This window comes from Engystomops pustulosus, unplaced genomic scaffold, assembly GCF_040894005.1.
Source record: "Engystomops pustulosus unplaced genomic scaffold, aEngPut4.maternal MAT_SCAFFOLD_187, whole genome shotgun sequence".
Taxonomy (NCBI): Eukaryota; Metazoa; Chordata; class Amphibia; order Anura; family Leptodactylidae; genus Engystomops; species Engystomops pustulosus.
In genome coordinates, this window is record NW_027285067.1 from 26612 (window position 1) to 44053 (window position 17442).

A 17442-nucleotide genomic window follows, 5' to 3' on the forward strand; every position below is an offset into this window, starting at 1 on the left:
GGGGTATTAATTGCATGTCCGGGGCGGGCTATTAATTGCATGTCCGGGGCGGGCTATTAATTGCATGTCCGGGGCGGGCTATTAATTGCATGTCTGGGGCGAGCTGGGGCTATTAATTGCATGTCCGGGGAGGGCTGGGGCTATTAATTGCTTGTCTGGGGCGGGCTGGGGGTATTAATTGCATGTCCGGGGCAGGCTGGGGGTATTAATTGCATGTCCGGGGCGGGCTATTAATTGCATGTCCGGGGTGGGCTATTAATTGCATGTCCGGGGTGGGCTATTAATTGCATGTCCGGGGTGGGCTATTAATTGCATGTCCGGGGTGGGCTATTAATTGCATGTCTGGGGCGAGCTGGGGCTATTAATTGCATGTCCGGGGAGGGCTGGGGCTATTAATTGCATGTCCGGGGTGGGCTATTAATTGCATGTCCGGGGTGGGCTGGGGGTATTAATTGCATGTCCGGGGTGGGCTGGGGGTATTAATTGCATGTTCGGGGCGGGCTATTAATTGCATGTCCGGGGAGGGCTGGGGCTATTAATTGCATGTTCGGGGTGGGCTGGGGCTATTAATTGCATGTCCGGGGTGGGCTATTAATTGCATGTCCGGGGTGGGCTATTAATTGCATGTCCGGGGAGGGCTGGGGCTATTAATTGCATGTCCGGGGTGGGCTGGGGGTATTAATTGCATGTCCGGGGTGGGCTGGGGGTATTAATTGCATGTTCGGGGCGGGCTATTAATTGCATGTCCGGGGTGGGCTATTAATTGCATGTCCGGGGAGGGCTGGGGCTATTAATTGCATGTTCGGGGTGGGCTGGGGCTATTAATTGCATGTCCGGGGTGGGCTATTAATTGCATGTCCGGGGCGGGCTATTAATTGCATGTCCGGGGTGGGCTATTAATTGCATGTCCGGGGTGGGCTATTAATTGCTTGTCCGGGGTGGGCTGGGGGTATTAATTGCATGTCCGGGGTGGGCTGGGGGTATTAATTGCATGTTCGGGGCGGGCTGGGGCTATTAATTGCTTGTGCGGGGTGGGTTGGGGGTATTAATTGCATGTTCGGGGCGGGCTATTAATTGCATGTCCGGGGTGGGCTATTAATTGCATGTCCGGGGAGGGCTGGGGCTATTAATTGCTTGTGCGGGGTGGGTTGGGGGTATTAATTGCATGTCCGGGGTGGGCTGGGGCTATTAATTGCATGTCCGGGGCGGGCTATTAATTGCATGTTCGGGGTGGGCTGGGGCTATTAATTGCATGTCCGGGGCGGGCTGGGGCTATTAATTGCATGTCCGGGGTGGGCTGGGGCTATTAATTGCATGTCCGGGGCGGGCTATTAATTGCATGTCCGGGGCGGGCTATTAATTGCATGTCCAGGGCGGGCTGGGGCTATTAATTGTATGTCTGGGGTGGGCTGGGGCTATAAATTGCATGTCCAGGGCGGGCTGTGGCTATTAAATGTATGTTTGGGGCGGGCTGGGCTATTCATTGCATGTCCGGGGCGGGCTAGGGCTATTAACTGCATGTCCGGGGCGGGAAGGGGCTATTAACTGCATGTCCGGGGCGGGCTGGGGCTATTAATTGCATGTTCGTTGTGGGCTGGGGCTATTAATTGAATGTCCGGGGTGGGCTATTAATTGCATGTCCGGGGAGGGCTGGGGCTATTAATTGCTTGTCCGGGGTGGGTTGGGGGTATTAATTGCATGTCCGGGGCGGGCTATTAATTGCATGTCCGGGGCGGGCTATTAATTGCATGTTCGGGGCGGGCTATTAATTGCATGTCCAGGGCGGGCTGGGGCTATTAATTGTATGTCCAGGGCGGGCTGGGGCTATTAATTGTATGTCTGGGGTGGGCTGGGGCTATTAAATGCATGTTTGGGGCGGGCTGGGCTATTCATTGCATGTTTGGGGCGGGAAGGGGCTATTAACTGCATGTCCGGGGCGGGAAGAGGCTATTAACTGCATGTCCGGGGCGGGCTGGGGCTATTAACTGCATGTCTGGGGCGGGCTGGGGCTAATAATTGCATGTCCGGGGCGGGCTGGGGCTAATAATTGCATGTCCGGGGCGGGCTGGGGCTAATAATTGCATGTCCGGGGCGGGCTGGGGCTAATAATTGCATGTCCGGGGCGGGAAGGGGCTACTAATTGCATGTCCGGGGCGGGAAGGGGCTATTAACTGCATGTCCGGGGCGGGCTGGGGCTATTAACTGCATGTCTGGGGAGGGCTGGGGCTAATAATTGCATGTCCGGGGAGGGCTGGGGCTAATAATTGCATGTCCGGGGGCGGGCTGGGGTCACCATTACAGTATGTTACATTATAGGGCACTATTTGTGTGGTACTAATTAGAGATGAGCGAACACTAAAATGCTCGGGTACTCGTTATTCGAGACGAACTTTTCCCGATGCTCGAGTGCTCGTCTCGAATAACGAACCCCATTGAAGTCAATGGGAGACTGGAGCATTTTTCATGGGGACCAAGGCTCTGCACAGGGAAGCTTGGCCAAACACCTGGGAACCTCAGAAAAGGATGGAAACACCACGGAAATGGACAGGAAACAGCAGGGGTAGCATGCATGGATGCCTCTGAGGCTGCTTAAACGCACCATTATGCCAAAATTATGGGCAACAGCATGGCCATGACAGAGTGACAGAATGAAGCTAGATAGCATCTAAAACATGCAATAATTGACCCTGACACTATAGGGGACGGCATGCAGAGGCAGCGGCAGCAGCGGCAGGCTAGAGAGTGTCATGGCGACATACCCTAAATGGACTCAGGCTTCAAACCAATGGGTGGCAGAGAGGAACCAAAGGAGGTGAGCAAGAAGTGCTCAAATAATATCGGTACATGATAAGAGTTTGCCAGTATATTTTGTGGATTACACAGCAGGGTGGCGACAAAGTTAACATGGAAGCCATGAAAACAACCCAAAATTCTGCCTGACACAGCTCGTTTGATAAGGGGACCATGTATGGAGGCAGTGAACTAGTAGTAGATTAAAGGTGCTGCAGTTAAAACTATGTTAGTTGGATCTTGGCATGGAGCTGGCGCTCCGCTGCCAGACGAGCTTTCGCCAATCCAAGCCCCTGTCTCTAGGCTACTCCCCAAACAGCACTTTTGTATAAGATCAAGTGTAGTAGCGTTCTTATAAGTTTAGGATATGCCGGGTGAGGGGAATGTAAACAGATACGCAAGAAGCGCATGATGCGCATGGAGCTGGCGCTCCGCTGCCAGGCGAGCTTTCGCCAATCCAAGCCCCTGTCTCTAGGCTACTCCCCAAACAGCACTTTTGTATAAGATCAAGTGTAGTAGCGTTCTTATAAGTTTAGGATATGGCGGGTGAGGGGAATGTAAACAGATGCGCAAGAAGCGCTGAAATAATATCCCTAAATGGTAAAAGTTTGCAAGTATATTTTGTGGATTACACAGCAGGGTGGCGACAAAGTTAACAACTTTGATGTGGAATGCCCTGTAATAGCTCTTGGGCGGTGTGCCTTTTATCGCCTAGGCTCAGCAGTTTCAGCACCGCCTGCTGTCGCTTAGCGACGGCACTGCTGCTGTGCCTAGAGCTACCGACTGATGGCGCCATGCCCACGGATGGTAATTCGGAGGAGGAGGAGGTGGAGGAGGGGTGGGAGGAGGTATAGTAGGCCTTTGAGACCTGGACCGAGGTAGGCCCCGCAATTCTCTGCGTCGGCAGTATATGAGCAGCCCCAGGGTCAGACTCGGTCCCAGCCTGCACCAAGTTAAGTGTAGTAGCGTTCTTATAAGTTTGGGATATGGCGGGTTAGGGGAATGTAAACAGATGCGCAAGAAGCGCATGATGCGCATGGAGCTGGCGTTCCGCTGCCAGGCGAGCTTTCGCCAATCCAAGCCCCTGTCTCTAGGCTACTCCCCAAACAGCACTTCTAAGAACCTTTTGTATAAGATCAAGTGTAGTAGCGTTCTTATAAGTTTAGGATATGCCGGGTGAGGGGAATGTAAACAGATGCGCAAGAAGCGCTGAAATAATATCCCTAAATGGTAAAAGTTTGCCAGTATATTTTGTGGATAACACAGCAGGGTGGCGACAAAGTTAACAACTTTGATGTGGAATCCATGAAAACAACCCAAATTTCTGCCTGACACACCTCGTTTGATAAAGGGACGATGTATGGAGGCAGCTATATGGACGACTTTTGGAGGTAGCAATGGAGACAACGTGTGGAGGCTGCTATGGAGACAATTTAATTTGGATAGTGCCTGTATGTGGCAGTCCCAAACATTTTTCAAACCAGAGGAGCAGGTAGGTGGCCCTCCAGTAAAATGGAATAGATTGAGTGCCTGTATGTGGCAGTCCCAAAAATTCTTCAAACCAGAGGAGCAGGTAGGTGGCCCTCCAGTAAAATGGAATAGATTGAGTGCCTGTATGTGGCAGTCCCAAAAATTCTTCAAACCAGAGGAGCAGGTAGGTGGCCCTCCAGTAAAATGGAATAGATTGAGTGCCTGTATGTGGCAGTCCCAAAAATTGTTCAAACCAGAGGACCGGGTAGGTGGCCCTCCAGAAAAATGGAATAGATTGAGTGCCTGTATGTGGCAGTCCCAAAAATTGTTCAAACCAGAGGACCGGGTAGGTGGCCCTCCAGAAAAATGGAATAGATTGAGTGCCTGTATGTGGCACTCACAAAAATTGTTTCAAACAGAGGACCGGGTAGGTGGCCCTCCAGAAAAATTAAATGCATGAAGTATAGCAAGAGCCAGTGGGCCCTGTCAAAAAATAGCCATTTTCCTCTGCTTTACTGTACAAAGAGGAGGAGAAGGAGGAAAATGAGGAGGAGGAGGAGGAGTGGATCAATTATTCAGGTTGAGCTTCCTTCACCTGGTGGAGATTGGAAATTCTGAGAAATCCAGCCTTTATTCATTTTAATAAGCGTCAGCCTGTCAGCGCTGTCAGTCGACAGGCGTGTACGCTTATCGGTGATGATGCCACCAGCTGCACTGAAAACCCGCTCGGACAAGACGCTAGCGGCAGGGCAGGCAAGAACCTCCAAGGCGTACAGCGCCAGTTCGTGCCACATGTCCAGCTTTGAAACCCAGTAGTTGTAGGGAGCTGTGTGATCATTTAGGACGATGGTATGGTCAGCTACGTACTCCCTCACCATCTTTCTGTAAAGATCAGCCCTACTCTGCCGAGACTGGGGACAGGTGACAGTGTCTTGCTGGGGTGACATAAAGCTGGCAAAAGCCTTGTAAAGCGTACCCTTGCCAGTGCTGGACAAGCTGCCTGCTCGCCTACTCTCCCTCGCTACTTGTCCCGCAGAACTACGCACTCTGCCGCTAGCGCTGTCAGAAGGGAAATACTGTTTCAGCTTGTGCACCAGGGCCTGCTGGTATTCATGCATTCTCACACTCCTTTCCTCTGCAGGGATGAGAGTGGCAAGATTTTGCTTGTACCGTGGGTCCAGGAGAGTGAACACCCAGTAATCGGTGCTGGAATAAATTCTTTGAACGCGAGGGTCACGGGATAGGCAGCCTAGCATGAAATCTGCCATATGCGCCAGAGTACCAACGCGTAAGAATTCACTCCCCTCACTGGCCTGACTGTCCATTTCCTCCTCCTCCAACTCCTCTTCTTCTGCCCATACACGCTGAACAGTGAAGGACTCAACAATGGTCCCCTCTTGTGTCTCGCCAACATTCTCCTCCTCTTCCTCCTCATCCTCCTCCACCTCCACCTCCTCCGATATGCGCTGAGAAACAGACCTCAGGGTGCTTTGGCTATCAACAAGGGAATATTCTTCCCCCGTCTCTTGTGACGAGCGCAAAGCTTCCGACTTCATGCTGACCAGAGAGTTTTTCAACAGGCCAAGCAGCGGGATGGTGAGGCTGATGATGGCGGCATCGCCACTGACCATCTGTGTTGACTCCTCAAAGTTACTCAGCACCTGACAGATATCAGACATCCACGTCCACTCCTCATTGTAGACTTGAGGAAGCTGACTGACCTGACTACCAGTTCTGGTGGAAGTTGACATCTGGCAGTCTACAATCGCTCTGCGCTGCTGGTAAACTCTGGATAACATGGTCAGTGTTGAATTCCACCTCGTGGGCACGTCGCACAACAGTCGGTGAGCGGGCAGTTGGAGGCGGCGCTGCGCTGCCCTGAGAGTGGCAGCATCTGGGCTGGACTTCCTGAAATGCGCACAGATGCGGCGCACCTTCGTGAGCAAATCAGACAGATTGGGGTATGTCTTGAGGAAACGCTGCACTATCAGATTTAACACATGGGCCAGGCATGGCACATGTGTCAGTCTGCCGAGTTGCAGAGCCGCCACCAGGTTACGGCCGTTGTCACACACAACCATTCCCGGCTTGAGGTTCAGCGGTGCCAGCCACAGATCAGTCTGCGCCGTGATGCCCTGTAATAGCTCTTGGGCGGTGTGCCTTTTGTCGCCTAGGCTCAGCAGTTTGAGCACCGCCTGCTGTCGCTTAGCGACGGCACTGCTGCTGTGCCTAGAGCTACCGACTGATGGCGCCGTGCCCACGGATGGTAGTTCGGAGGAGGAGGTGGAGGAGGGGTGGGAGGAGGAGGAGGCATAGTAGGCCTGAAACACCTGGACCGAGGTAGGCCCCGCAATCCTCGGCGTCGGCAGTATATGAGCAGCCCCAGGGTCAGACTCGGTCCCAGCCTCCACCAAGTTAACCCAATGTGCCGTCAGCGATATATAGTGGCCCTGCCCGGCAGCACTCGTCCACGTGTCCGTGGTCAGGTGGACCTTGTCAGAAACGGCGTTGGTCAGGGCACGGATGATGTTGTCTGACACGTGCTGGTGCAGGGCTGGGACGGCACATCGGGAAAAGTAGTGGCGGCTGGGGACCGAATACCGAGGGGCGGCCGCCGCCATGAGGTTGCGAAAGGCCTCGGTCTCTACTAGCCTATAGGGCAGCATCTCCAGGCTAAGCAATCTGGAGATGTGCACATTAAGGGCTTGGGCGTGCGGGTGGGTTGCACTATATTTGCGTTTCCGCTCCAGCGTCTGGGGTATGGAGAGCTGAACGCTGGTGGATGCTGTGGAGGATCGTGGAGGCGACGATGGGGTTTTTGTGGCAGGGTCCTGGGCAGGGGGCTGACTAGCAGCTGACACAGGGGAAGGAGCAGTGGTGTGCACGGCCGGAGGTGAACGGGCTTGTTGCCACTGAGTGGGGTGCTTAGCATTCATATGCCTGCGCATACTGGTGGTAGTTAAGCTAGTAGTGGTGGAACCCCTGCTGAGCCTGGTTTGGCAAATGTTGCACACCACAGTCCGTCGGTCATCCGGTGTTTCCTTAAATAACCTCCACACTTCTGAAGATCTAGCCCTCGCCGCAAGAGCCCTCACCACGGGAGCTTCACTAGTTGACAGTGGCGCTGATGCACCAGCTCTGGCCCTGCCTCTCCGTCTGGCCCCACCACTGCCTCTTCCAACCTGTTCAGGTCGAGGACTCTCCTCCGTCTCAGAAGCACTGTGTTCACCCGGCCTCTCAACCCAGCTTGGGTCTGTCACCTCATCATCCTCCGATCCCTCAGTCTGCTCCCCCCTCGGACTTCCTGCCCTGACAACAACTTCCCCACTGTCTGACAACCGTGTCTCCTCATCGTCGGACACCTCTTTACACACTTCCACTACGTCAAGAAGGTCATCATCACCCACAGACTGTGACTGGTGGAAAACCTGGGCATCGGAAAATTGCTCAGCAGCAACCGGACAAGTGGTTTGTGACTGTGGGAAGGGTCCAGAAAACAGTTCCTCAGAGTATGCCGGTTCAAATGGCAAATTTTCCTGGGAGGGGGCAGACTGGGGGGGAGGAGGCTGAGGTGCAGGAGCTGGAGGAGTGGGGATTTCGGTGACATGGGTGGACTGCGTGGAAGACTGACTGGTGGTGGACAAATTGCTCGAAGCATTGTCAGCAATCCACGACATCACCTGTTCGCACTGTTCTGGCCTCAACAGTGCTCTACCACGAGTCCCAGTAACTTCAGACATGAACCTAGGGAGTGTAGCTCTGCGGCGTTCCCCTGCTCCCTCATCAGCAGGTGGTGTCTCACCCCGCCCAGGACCACGGCCTCTGACCCCTGCAGTAGTTGGACGCCCACGTCCCCGCCCTCGTCCTCTACCCCTAGCCCTGGGGTTAAACATTTTTAAAATGAGAGTTATAACTTTTTTTTTTTTTTTACTTTTTTTTGTTTTTTTTTGTGTTTTTTTGTGTTTTTTGTTTTTTTTTGTGTTTTTTGTTTTTTTTTGAGTTTTTAGAACCAAACAATCCTATCCTATTGCTATGGCTATTTTCTAGCCAAGTATCAAAGGAAGCACACTACTATGCCAGATGAGATGACACTGAGTTAGTGCCTAATAGAAATCCAACCCCTACTGAATTTTCCCACTTCAGCCTTTGCTATGGATATGTGCGCCACTAAGCGCAGAACACAGCGGTCGCAAGTCTCACTACAAATTGCTCAGAATTGGCAAGTACATGCACTGCAGAAACTACAGCCACCAGCAGATCAACCAGAAATCAAATATATAGAACGCTACTGTAGGCTTCAAGAAGCTATTTGTATTCTCCTATGGCTATTTTCTAGCCAAGTATCAAAGGAAGCACACTACTATGCCAGATGAGATGACACTGAGTTAGTGCCTAATAGAAATCCAACCCCTACTGAATTTTCCCACTTCAGCCTTTGCTATGGATATGTGCGCCACTAAGCGCAGAACACAGCGGTCGCAAGTCTCACTACAAATTGCTCAGAATTGGCAAGTACATGCACTGCAGAAACTACAGCCACCAGCAGATCAACCAGAAATCAAATATATAGAACGCTACTGTAGGCTTCAAGAAGCTGTTTGTATTCTCCTATGGCTATTTTCTAGCCAAGTATCAAAGGAAGCACACTACTATGCCAGATGAGATGACACTGAGTTATTGCCTAATAGAAATCCAACCCCTACTGAATTTTCCCACTTCGGTCTTTGCTATGGATATGTGCGCCACTAAGCGCAGAACACAGCGGTCGCAAGTCTCACTACAAATTGCTCAGAATTGGCAAGTACATGCACTGCAGAAACTACAGCCACCAGCAGATCAACCAGAAATCAAATATATAGAACGCTACTGTAGGCGTAAGTAAGCTGTTTGTATTCTCCTATGGCTATTTTCTAGCCAAGTATCAAAGCACACTACTATGCCAGATGAGATGACACTGAGTTATTGCCTAATAGAAATCCAACCCCTACTGAATTTTCCCACTTCGGTCTTTGCTATGGATATGTGTGCCACTAAGAGCTAAACACAACGGTAGCAAGTCCCCCTGCTAATTCCTCACAAAATGGTAAAAGATGCAAATTAAAATAAAAAAAGTAGAACGTTATTGTAGCCCTAAGAAGGGCTGTTGGGTTCTTTGAGAATCACTCCTGCCTAACAGTAAGCTAATAGAACACCCTAACGCTTTCCCTGACCAGCAGCAGCTCTCTCCCTAGCGGCATCCAGACACAGAATGATCCGAGCAGCGCGGGCAGGGGCTAGTCTATCCCAGGGTCACCTGATCTGGCCAGCCAACCACTGCTATCGACGTGTAAGGGTACCACGTCATGCTGGGTGGAGTGCAGAGTCTCCTGGCTTGTGATTGGCTCTGTTTCTGGCCGCCAAAAAGCAAAACGGCGGGAGATGCCATTTTCTCGAGCGGGCGAAGTATTCGTCCGAGCAACGAGCAGTTTCGAGTACCCTAATGCTCGACCGAGCATCAAGCTCGGACGAGCATGTTCGCTCATCTCTAGTACTAATATAAAGATTTATTACAGTATTTGGGGCACAGTATTGGTGGTAGCAGAAGAAGGGACAATGGGAAAGTGCAGCACATAAGACGTCTGTGTGGTGCAGGAAAGCTGTGTACCTGGAGGAAGAGACAAGGTGATGGTGGAACTAATCCGAGGACACGTCACCTGATGTCACTGGATGCAAAAGGTGAGGATCTCATGTGTTTTCTGTAGCTGTATATGATACATACTGATTTATTTCATGTTCCCTTCTGTGTATATATGTAGTATTATAGTAGTTATATTCCTGTACATAGGGGGCAGTATTATAGTAGTTATATCCCTGTACATAGGGGGCAGTATTATAGTAGTTATATTCCTGTACATAGGGGGCAGTATTATAGTAGTTATATTCCTGTACATAGGGGGCAGTATTATAGTAGTTATATTCTTGTACATAGGGGCAGTATTATAGTAGTTATATTCCTGTACATAGGGGGCAGTATTATAGTAGTTATATTCCTGTACCTAGTGGGCAGTATTATAGTAGTTATATTCCTGTACATAGTGGGCAGTATTATAGTAGTTATATTCTTGTACATAGGGGGCAGTATTATAGTAGTTATATTCCTGTACATAGGGAGCAGTATTATAGTAGTTATATACCTGTACATAGGGGGCAGTATTATAGTAGTTATATTCTTGTACATAGGGGGCAGTATTATAGTAGTTATATTCCTGTACATAGGGGGCAGTATTATAGTAGTTATATTCCTGTACATATGGAGCAGCATTATAGTAGTTATATTCCTGTACATAGGGGGCAGTATTATAGTAGTTATATTCCTGTACATAGGGGGCAGTATTATAGTAGTTATATTCCTGTACATAGGGGGCAGTATTATAGTAGTTATATTCCTGTACATAGGGGGCAGTATTATAGTAGTTATATTCCTGTACCTAGTGGGCAGTATTATAGTAGTTATATTCCTGTACATAGTGGGCAGTATTATAGTAGTTATATTCTTGTACATAGGGGGCAGTATTATAGTAGTTATATTCTTGTACATAGGGGGCAGTATTATAGTAGTTATATTCCTGTACATAGGGGGCAGTATTATAGTAGTTATATTCTTGTACATAGGGGGCAGTATTATAGTAGTTATATTCCTGTACATAGGGGGCAGTATTATAGTAGTTATATTCCTGTACATAGGGGGCAGTATTATAGTAGTTATATTCCTGTACATAGGGGGCAGTATTATAGTAGTTATATTCCTGTACCTAGTGGGCAGTATTATAGTAGTTATATTCCTGTACATAGTGGGCAGTATTATAGTAGTTATATTCCTGTACATAGGGGACAGTATTATAGTAGTTATATTCTTGTACACAGGGAGCAGTATTATAGTAGTTATATTCCTGTACATAGGGGACAGTATTATAGTAGTTATATTCCTGTACATAGGGGGCAGTATTATAGTAGTTATATTCCTGTACATAGGGGGCAGTATTATAGTAGTTATATTCCAGTACATAGGGAGCAGTATTATAGTACTTATATTCCTGTACATAGGGGGCAGTATTATAGTAGTTATATTCCTGTACATAGGGGGCAGTATTATAGTAGTTATATTCCTGTACATAGGGGGCAGTATTACAGTAGTTATATTCCTGTACATAGGGGCAGTATTATAGTAGTTATATTCCTGTACATAGGGGCCAGTATTATAGTAGTTATATTCCTGTACATAGGGGGCAGTATTATAGTAGTTATATTCTTGTACATAGGGGGCAGTATTATAGTAGTTATATTCCTGTACATAGGGGGCAGTATTATAGTAGTTATATTCTTGTACATAGGGGGCAGTATTATAGTAGTTATATTCCTGTACATAGGGGGCAGTATTATAGTAGTTATATTCCTGTACATAGGGGGCAGTATTATAGTAGTTATATTCCTGTACATAGGGGGCAGTATTATAGTAGTTATATTCCTGTACATAGTGGGCAGTATTATAGTAGTTATATTCCTGTACATAGTGGGCAGTATTATAGTAGTTATATTCCTGTACATAGGGGACAGTATTATAGTAGTTATATTCTTGTACACAGGGAGCAGTATTATAGTAGTTATATTCCTGTACATAGGGGACAGTATTATAGTAGTTATATTCCTGTACATAGGGGGCAGTATTATAGTAGTTATATTCCTGTACATAGGGGGCAGTATTATAGTAGTTATATTCCAGTACATAGGGAGCAGTATTATAGTACTTATATTCCTGTACATAGGGGGCAGTATTATAGTAGTTATATTCCTGTACATAGGGGGCAGTATTATAGTAGTTATATTCCTGTACATAGGGGGCAGTATTACAGTAGTTATATTCCTGTACATAGGGGGCAGTATTATAGTAGTTATATTCCTGTACATAGGGGGCAGTATTATAGTAGTTATATTCCTGTACATAGGGGGCAGTATTATAGTAGTTATATTCCTGTACATAGGGGGCAGTATTATAGCAGTTATATTCCTGTACATAGGGGGCAGTATTATAGTAGTTATATTCCTGTACATAGGGGCAGTATTATAGTAGTTATATTCCTGTACATAGGGGCAATATTATAGTAGTTATATTCCTGTACATAGGGGGCAGTATTATAGTAGTTATATTCCTGTACATAGGGGGCAGTATTATAGTAGTTATATTCCTGTACATAGGGGGCAGTATTATAGCAGTTATATTCCTGTACATAGGGAGCAGTATTATAGTAGTTATATTCCTGTACATAGGGGGCAGTATTATAGTAGTTATATTCCTGTACATAGGGGGCAGTATTACAGTAGTTATATTCCTGTACATAGGGGGCAGTATTATAGTAGTTATATTCCAGTACATAGGGAGCAGTATTATAGTAGTTATATTCCTGTACATAGGGGGCAGTATTAAAGTAGTTATATTCCTGTACATAGGGGGCAGTATTATAGTAGTTATATTCTTGTACATAGGGGGCAGTATTATAGTAGTTATATTCTTGTACATAGGGAGCAGTATTATAGTAGTTATATTCCTGTACATAGGAGGCAGTATTATAGTAGTTATATTCCTGTACATAGGGGGCAGTATTATAGTAGTTATATTTCTGTACATAGGGGGCAGTATTATAGTAGTTATATTCTTGTACATAGGGGGCAGTATTATAGTAGTTATATTCTTGTACATAGGGGGCAGTATTATAGTAGTTATATTCCTGTACATAGGGGACAGTATTATAGTAGTTATATTCTTGTACATAGGGGGCAGTATTATAGTAGTTATATTCCTGTACATAGGGGGCAGTATTATAGTAGTTATATTTCTGTACATAGGGGGCAGTATTATAGTAGTTATTTCCCTGTACATAGGGGGCAGTATTATAGCAGTTATATCCCTGTACATAGGGGGCAGTATTATAGTAGTTATATTCTTGTACATAGGGGGCAGTATTACAGTAGTTATATTCTTGTACATAGGGGGCAGTATTATAGTAGTTATATTCCTGTACATAGGGGGCAGTATTATAGTAGTTATATTCTTGTACATAGGGGCAGTATTATAGTAGTTATATTCCTGTACATAGGGGCAGTATTATAGTAGTTATATCCCTGTACATAGGGGGCAGTATTATAGTAGTTATATCCCTGTACATAGGGGGCAGTATTATAGTAGTTATATTCTTGTACATAGGGGGCAGTATTATAGTAGTTATATTCCTGTACATAGGGGACAGTATTATAGTAGTTATATTCTTGTACATAGGGGGCAGTATTATAGTAGTTATATTCTTGTACATAGGGGGCAGTATTATAGTAGTTATATTCCTGTACATAGGGGGCAGTATTATAGTAGTTATATTCCTGTACATAGGGGGCAGTATTATAGTAGTTATATTCTTGTACAAAGGGGGCAGTATTATAGTAGTTATATTCCTGTACATAGGGAGCAGTATTATAGTAGTTATATACCTGTACATAGGGGGCAGTATTATAGTAGTTATATTCCTGTACATAGGGGGCAGTATTATAGTAGTTATATTCCTGTACATAGGGGGCAGTATTATAGTAGTTATATTCTTGTACATAGGGGGCAGTATTATAGTAGTTATATTCCTGTACATAGGGGACAGTATTATAGTAGTTATATTCTTGTACATAGGGGGCAGTATTATAGTAGTTATATTCCTGTACATAGGGAGCAGTATTATAGTAGTTATATTCCTGTACATAGGGGGCAGTATTATAGTAGTTATATTCCTGTACATAGGGGGCAGTATTATAGTAGTTATATTCCTGTACATAGGGGGCAGTATTATAGTAGTTATATTCCTGTACATAGGGGGCAGTATTATAGTAGTTATATTCCTGTACATAGGGGCAGTATTATAGTAGTTATATTCCTGTACATAGGGGGCAGTATTATAGTAGTTATATTCCTGTACATAGGGGGCAGTATTATAGTAGTTATATTCCTGTACATAGGGGACAGTATTATAGTAGTTATATTCTTGTACATAGGGGGCAGTATTATAGTAGTTATATTCTTGTACATAGGGGGCAGTATTATAGTAGTTATATTCCTGTACATAGGGGGCAGTATTATAGTAGTTATATTCTTGTACAAAGGGGGCAGTATTATAGTAGTTATATTCCAGTACATAGGGAGCAGTATTATAGTAGTTATATTCCTGTACATAGGGGGCAGTATTATAGTAGTTATATTCCTGTACATAGGGGGCAGTATTATAGTAGTTATATTCCTGTACATAGGGGGCAGTATTATAGTAGTTATATTCCTGTACATAGGGGGCAGTATTATAGTAGTTATATTCCTGTACATAGGGGCAGTATTATAGTAGTTATATTCCTGTACATAGGGGGCAGTATTATAGTAGTTATATTCTTGTACATAGGGGGCAGTATTATAGTAGTTATATTCTTGTACATAGGGGACAGTATTATAATAGTTATATTCCTGTACATAGGGGGCAGTATTATAGTAGTTATATTCCTGTACATAGGGGGCAGTATTATAGTAGTTTTATTTTGTATATAGAAGTAGGAATTAAATGAGTTATTCTATATGTACCAAAATTTGTTGGTTATAACTCCACCCACATGTCTTGACTCCACCCATAAAATGGGGTCGCTTTTCCAGTTTTTTCCAGGGCCATTTTAAATTGCCAGTCCGCCCCTGGTGTTAGTGATCTGGCACCGGCTCCGTTCAGCAGCCGCTGACAAAAGGGGGACGCAGGCTGCAGCAAGTCCTTGTTGCCCGTGTACTACATCCAATGTTGGAAAGGGTTTACTCCTTCAGGCCTATTTTGGCCTCTAGGACGCGGCCCCACTTTTAAGATGTTTGAAAACCCTTTAGGTGTTTTATAGGAGTTAAAACTAAATGGAGGCGCAGTCTACTAATTGAAATATTTTTTCACAATACACTCATTTTGGGTGAAATGATAAAAGGCTCCACAAAGTTTGATCCCCAATTCCTCCCGAGTACACGGATCCCCCATATGTGGTGGTAACCTGCTGTACGGGCGCACGGCCGGGCACAGAAGGGAAGGAGGCCATGCAGAGCAGATTTGCTATGTCACATTGTACAGGCTCTAATTTCTTTTTTGTTTTTTTATTGTGGACCTATAGGGGGGGACGCAGGGATACCAAATATGTGGAAGGTTTGTGTATTTTATTCAAATTTACTGAAAACTAATTTGGAGAAAATCTTGTACATTTCAGCATCACCATCTTTTCATATGCAGAACTTTTTTATATTTCGGCTGACAAATCTGGTTAGGAGCTTCTTCTTCTTAGTGGTCTTGTTTTAGAGTGCGTAACATTTTTTTTATCGCTTTTTAGAGCATTTTTTAAAAAGGTATTAATTAAAAATGATCTTATTTTGGAAAGTTTTTTGCGTTTTTTCTCCGGCGTTTACCGTGCAGGTCCAGTAACGATTCTTTTTTACAGATTGTTACATACCAAATATGTGTGTGTGTGTGTGTGTGTGTGTGTGGGGGGGAAAGTGACATTTTAGGGGCTTATATTTTCATGTATTTATTCTAATGTGTTAACTTTAGTGTTTTTACATGTTTTTAATTTTCCATATTTGAACTTGAACCAGCGCTGTTCTGATCGCTAGTTCAAGTCCAATACACGGCTCTACAATGCTTCTTCAGGGAGATTGTGCAGCCCCAGGGCACTTGGCATTCCTCGGGGCTGCGCAGAAGAGGAACACCCTTACACACCGCAATCATGCATGACCGCGGCGTTTAAGGGGTTAACACCCGCGATCGGAGTGTTAGCGCGCGTTGTCAGCTGTTATAGACAGCTGACAGCCGCAGCTTCTGGTGCCGGCTCCGTTCGGCCGCAGGTATCTAGCCGCAGGGACGTAGTATAAGGTCCAGGTGCGCCTAGGGGTTAATGGCTCACTGATGGATATATCCCTCTTGGTGTGGAGAAGGGCAAAATAATCGCAAAGACTGGCGGTTGGCAAGACATCGCGATTATTTCAGGGCTGGTATGTCACAAAGCTGCCATACAAGTCCTGATAGATGTGTCCTGTCACACAGCATACACAGCTACAGCTCAGTGTGAGGGTCAGGCTGTGTCCTACCTCATCCCTGCTGTGCAGATTCTCCTAATGGTCTGTAGCTCCAGGAGAAGGAGCAGAGGGTCTCCGGGTCACACAGCAGCCGCTCTCCAGGTAACCCTCCTGATAATTCCTCCTCAGACATTGCGATTATTTCAGGGCTGGTATGTCACAAAGCTGCCATACAAGTCCTGATAGATGTGTCCTGTCACACAGCATACACAGCTACAGCTCAGTGTGAGGGTCAGGCTGTGTCCTACCTCATCCCTGCTGTGCAGATTCTCCTAATGGTCTGTAGCTCCAGGAGAAGGAGCAGAGGGTCTCCGGGTCACACAGCAGCCGCTCTCCAGGTAACCCTCCTGATAATTCCTCCTCAGACATTGCGATTATTTCAGGGCTGGTATGTCACAAAGCTGCCATACAAGTCCTGATAGATGTGTCCTGTCACACAGCATACACAGCTACAGCTCAGTGTGAGGGGCAGGCTGTGTCCTACCTCATCCCTGCTGTGCAGATTCTCCTAATGGTCTGTAGCTCCAGGAGAAGGAGCAGAGGGTCTCCGGGTCACACAGCAGCCGCTCTCCAGGTAACCCTCCTGATAATTCCTCCTCAGACATTGCGATTATTTCAGGGCTGGTATGTCACAAAGCTGCCATACAAGTCCTGATAGATGTGTCCTGTCACACAGCATACACAGCTACAGCTCAGTGTGAGGGTCAGGCTGTGTCCTACCTCATCCCTGCTGTTCAGATTCTCCTAATGGTCTGTAGCTCCAGGAGAAGGAGCAGAGGGTCTCCGGGTCACACAGCAGCCGCTCTCCAGGTAACCCTCCTGATAATTCCTCCTCAGACATTGCGATTATTTCAGGGCTGGTATGTCACAAAGCTGCCATACAAGTCCTGATAGATGTGTCCTGTCACACAGCATACACAGCTACAGCTCAGTGTGAGGGTCAGGCTGTGTCCTACCTCATCCCTGCTGTGCAGATTCTCCTAATGGTCTGTAGCTCCAGGAGAAGGAGCAGAGGGTCTCCGGGTCACACAGCA

The 17442-nt window shown here is 46.6% G+C and overlaps 1 protein-coding gene across 6 annotated transcripts in view; it reads right to left on the reverse strand.

The window, feature by feature from the left end:
* Window positions 1–17208, reverse strand: part of LOC140108827 (uncharacterized) — a 43813-nt gene extending 26605 nt beyond the window's left edge. For 2 of the 6 annotated variants that reach the window (XM_072131976.1, XM_072131979.1), the window contains exon 1: window positions 17129–17208. In XM_072131976.1, coding sequence (XP_071988077.1) covers window positions 17129–17133 — 5 coding nt within the window. In that variant the 5' untranslated portion in view covers window positions 17134–17208. Of the gene's footprint in view, window positions 1–16420; window positions 16557–17128 lie in introns of those variants that run through there. The other 4 variants (XM_072131978.1, XM_072131977.1, XM_072131980.1 and 1 more) reach the window with 3 other exon arrangements.
* Between the last annotated feature and the right edge of the window lie 234 nt (window positions 17209–17442).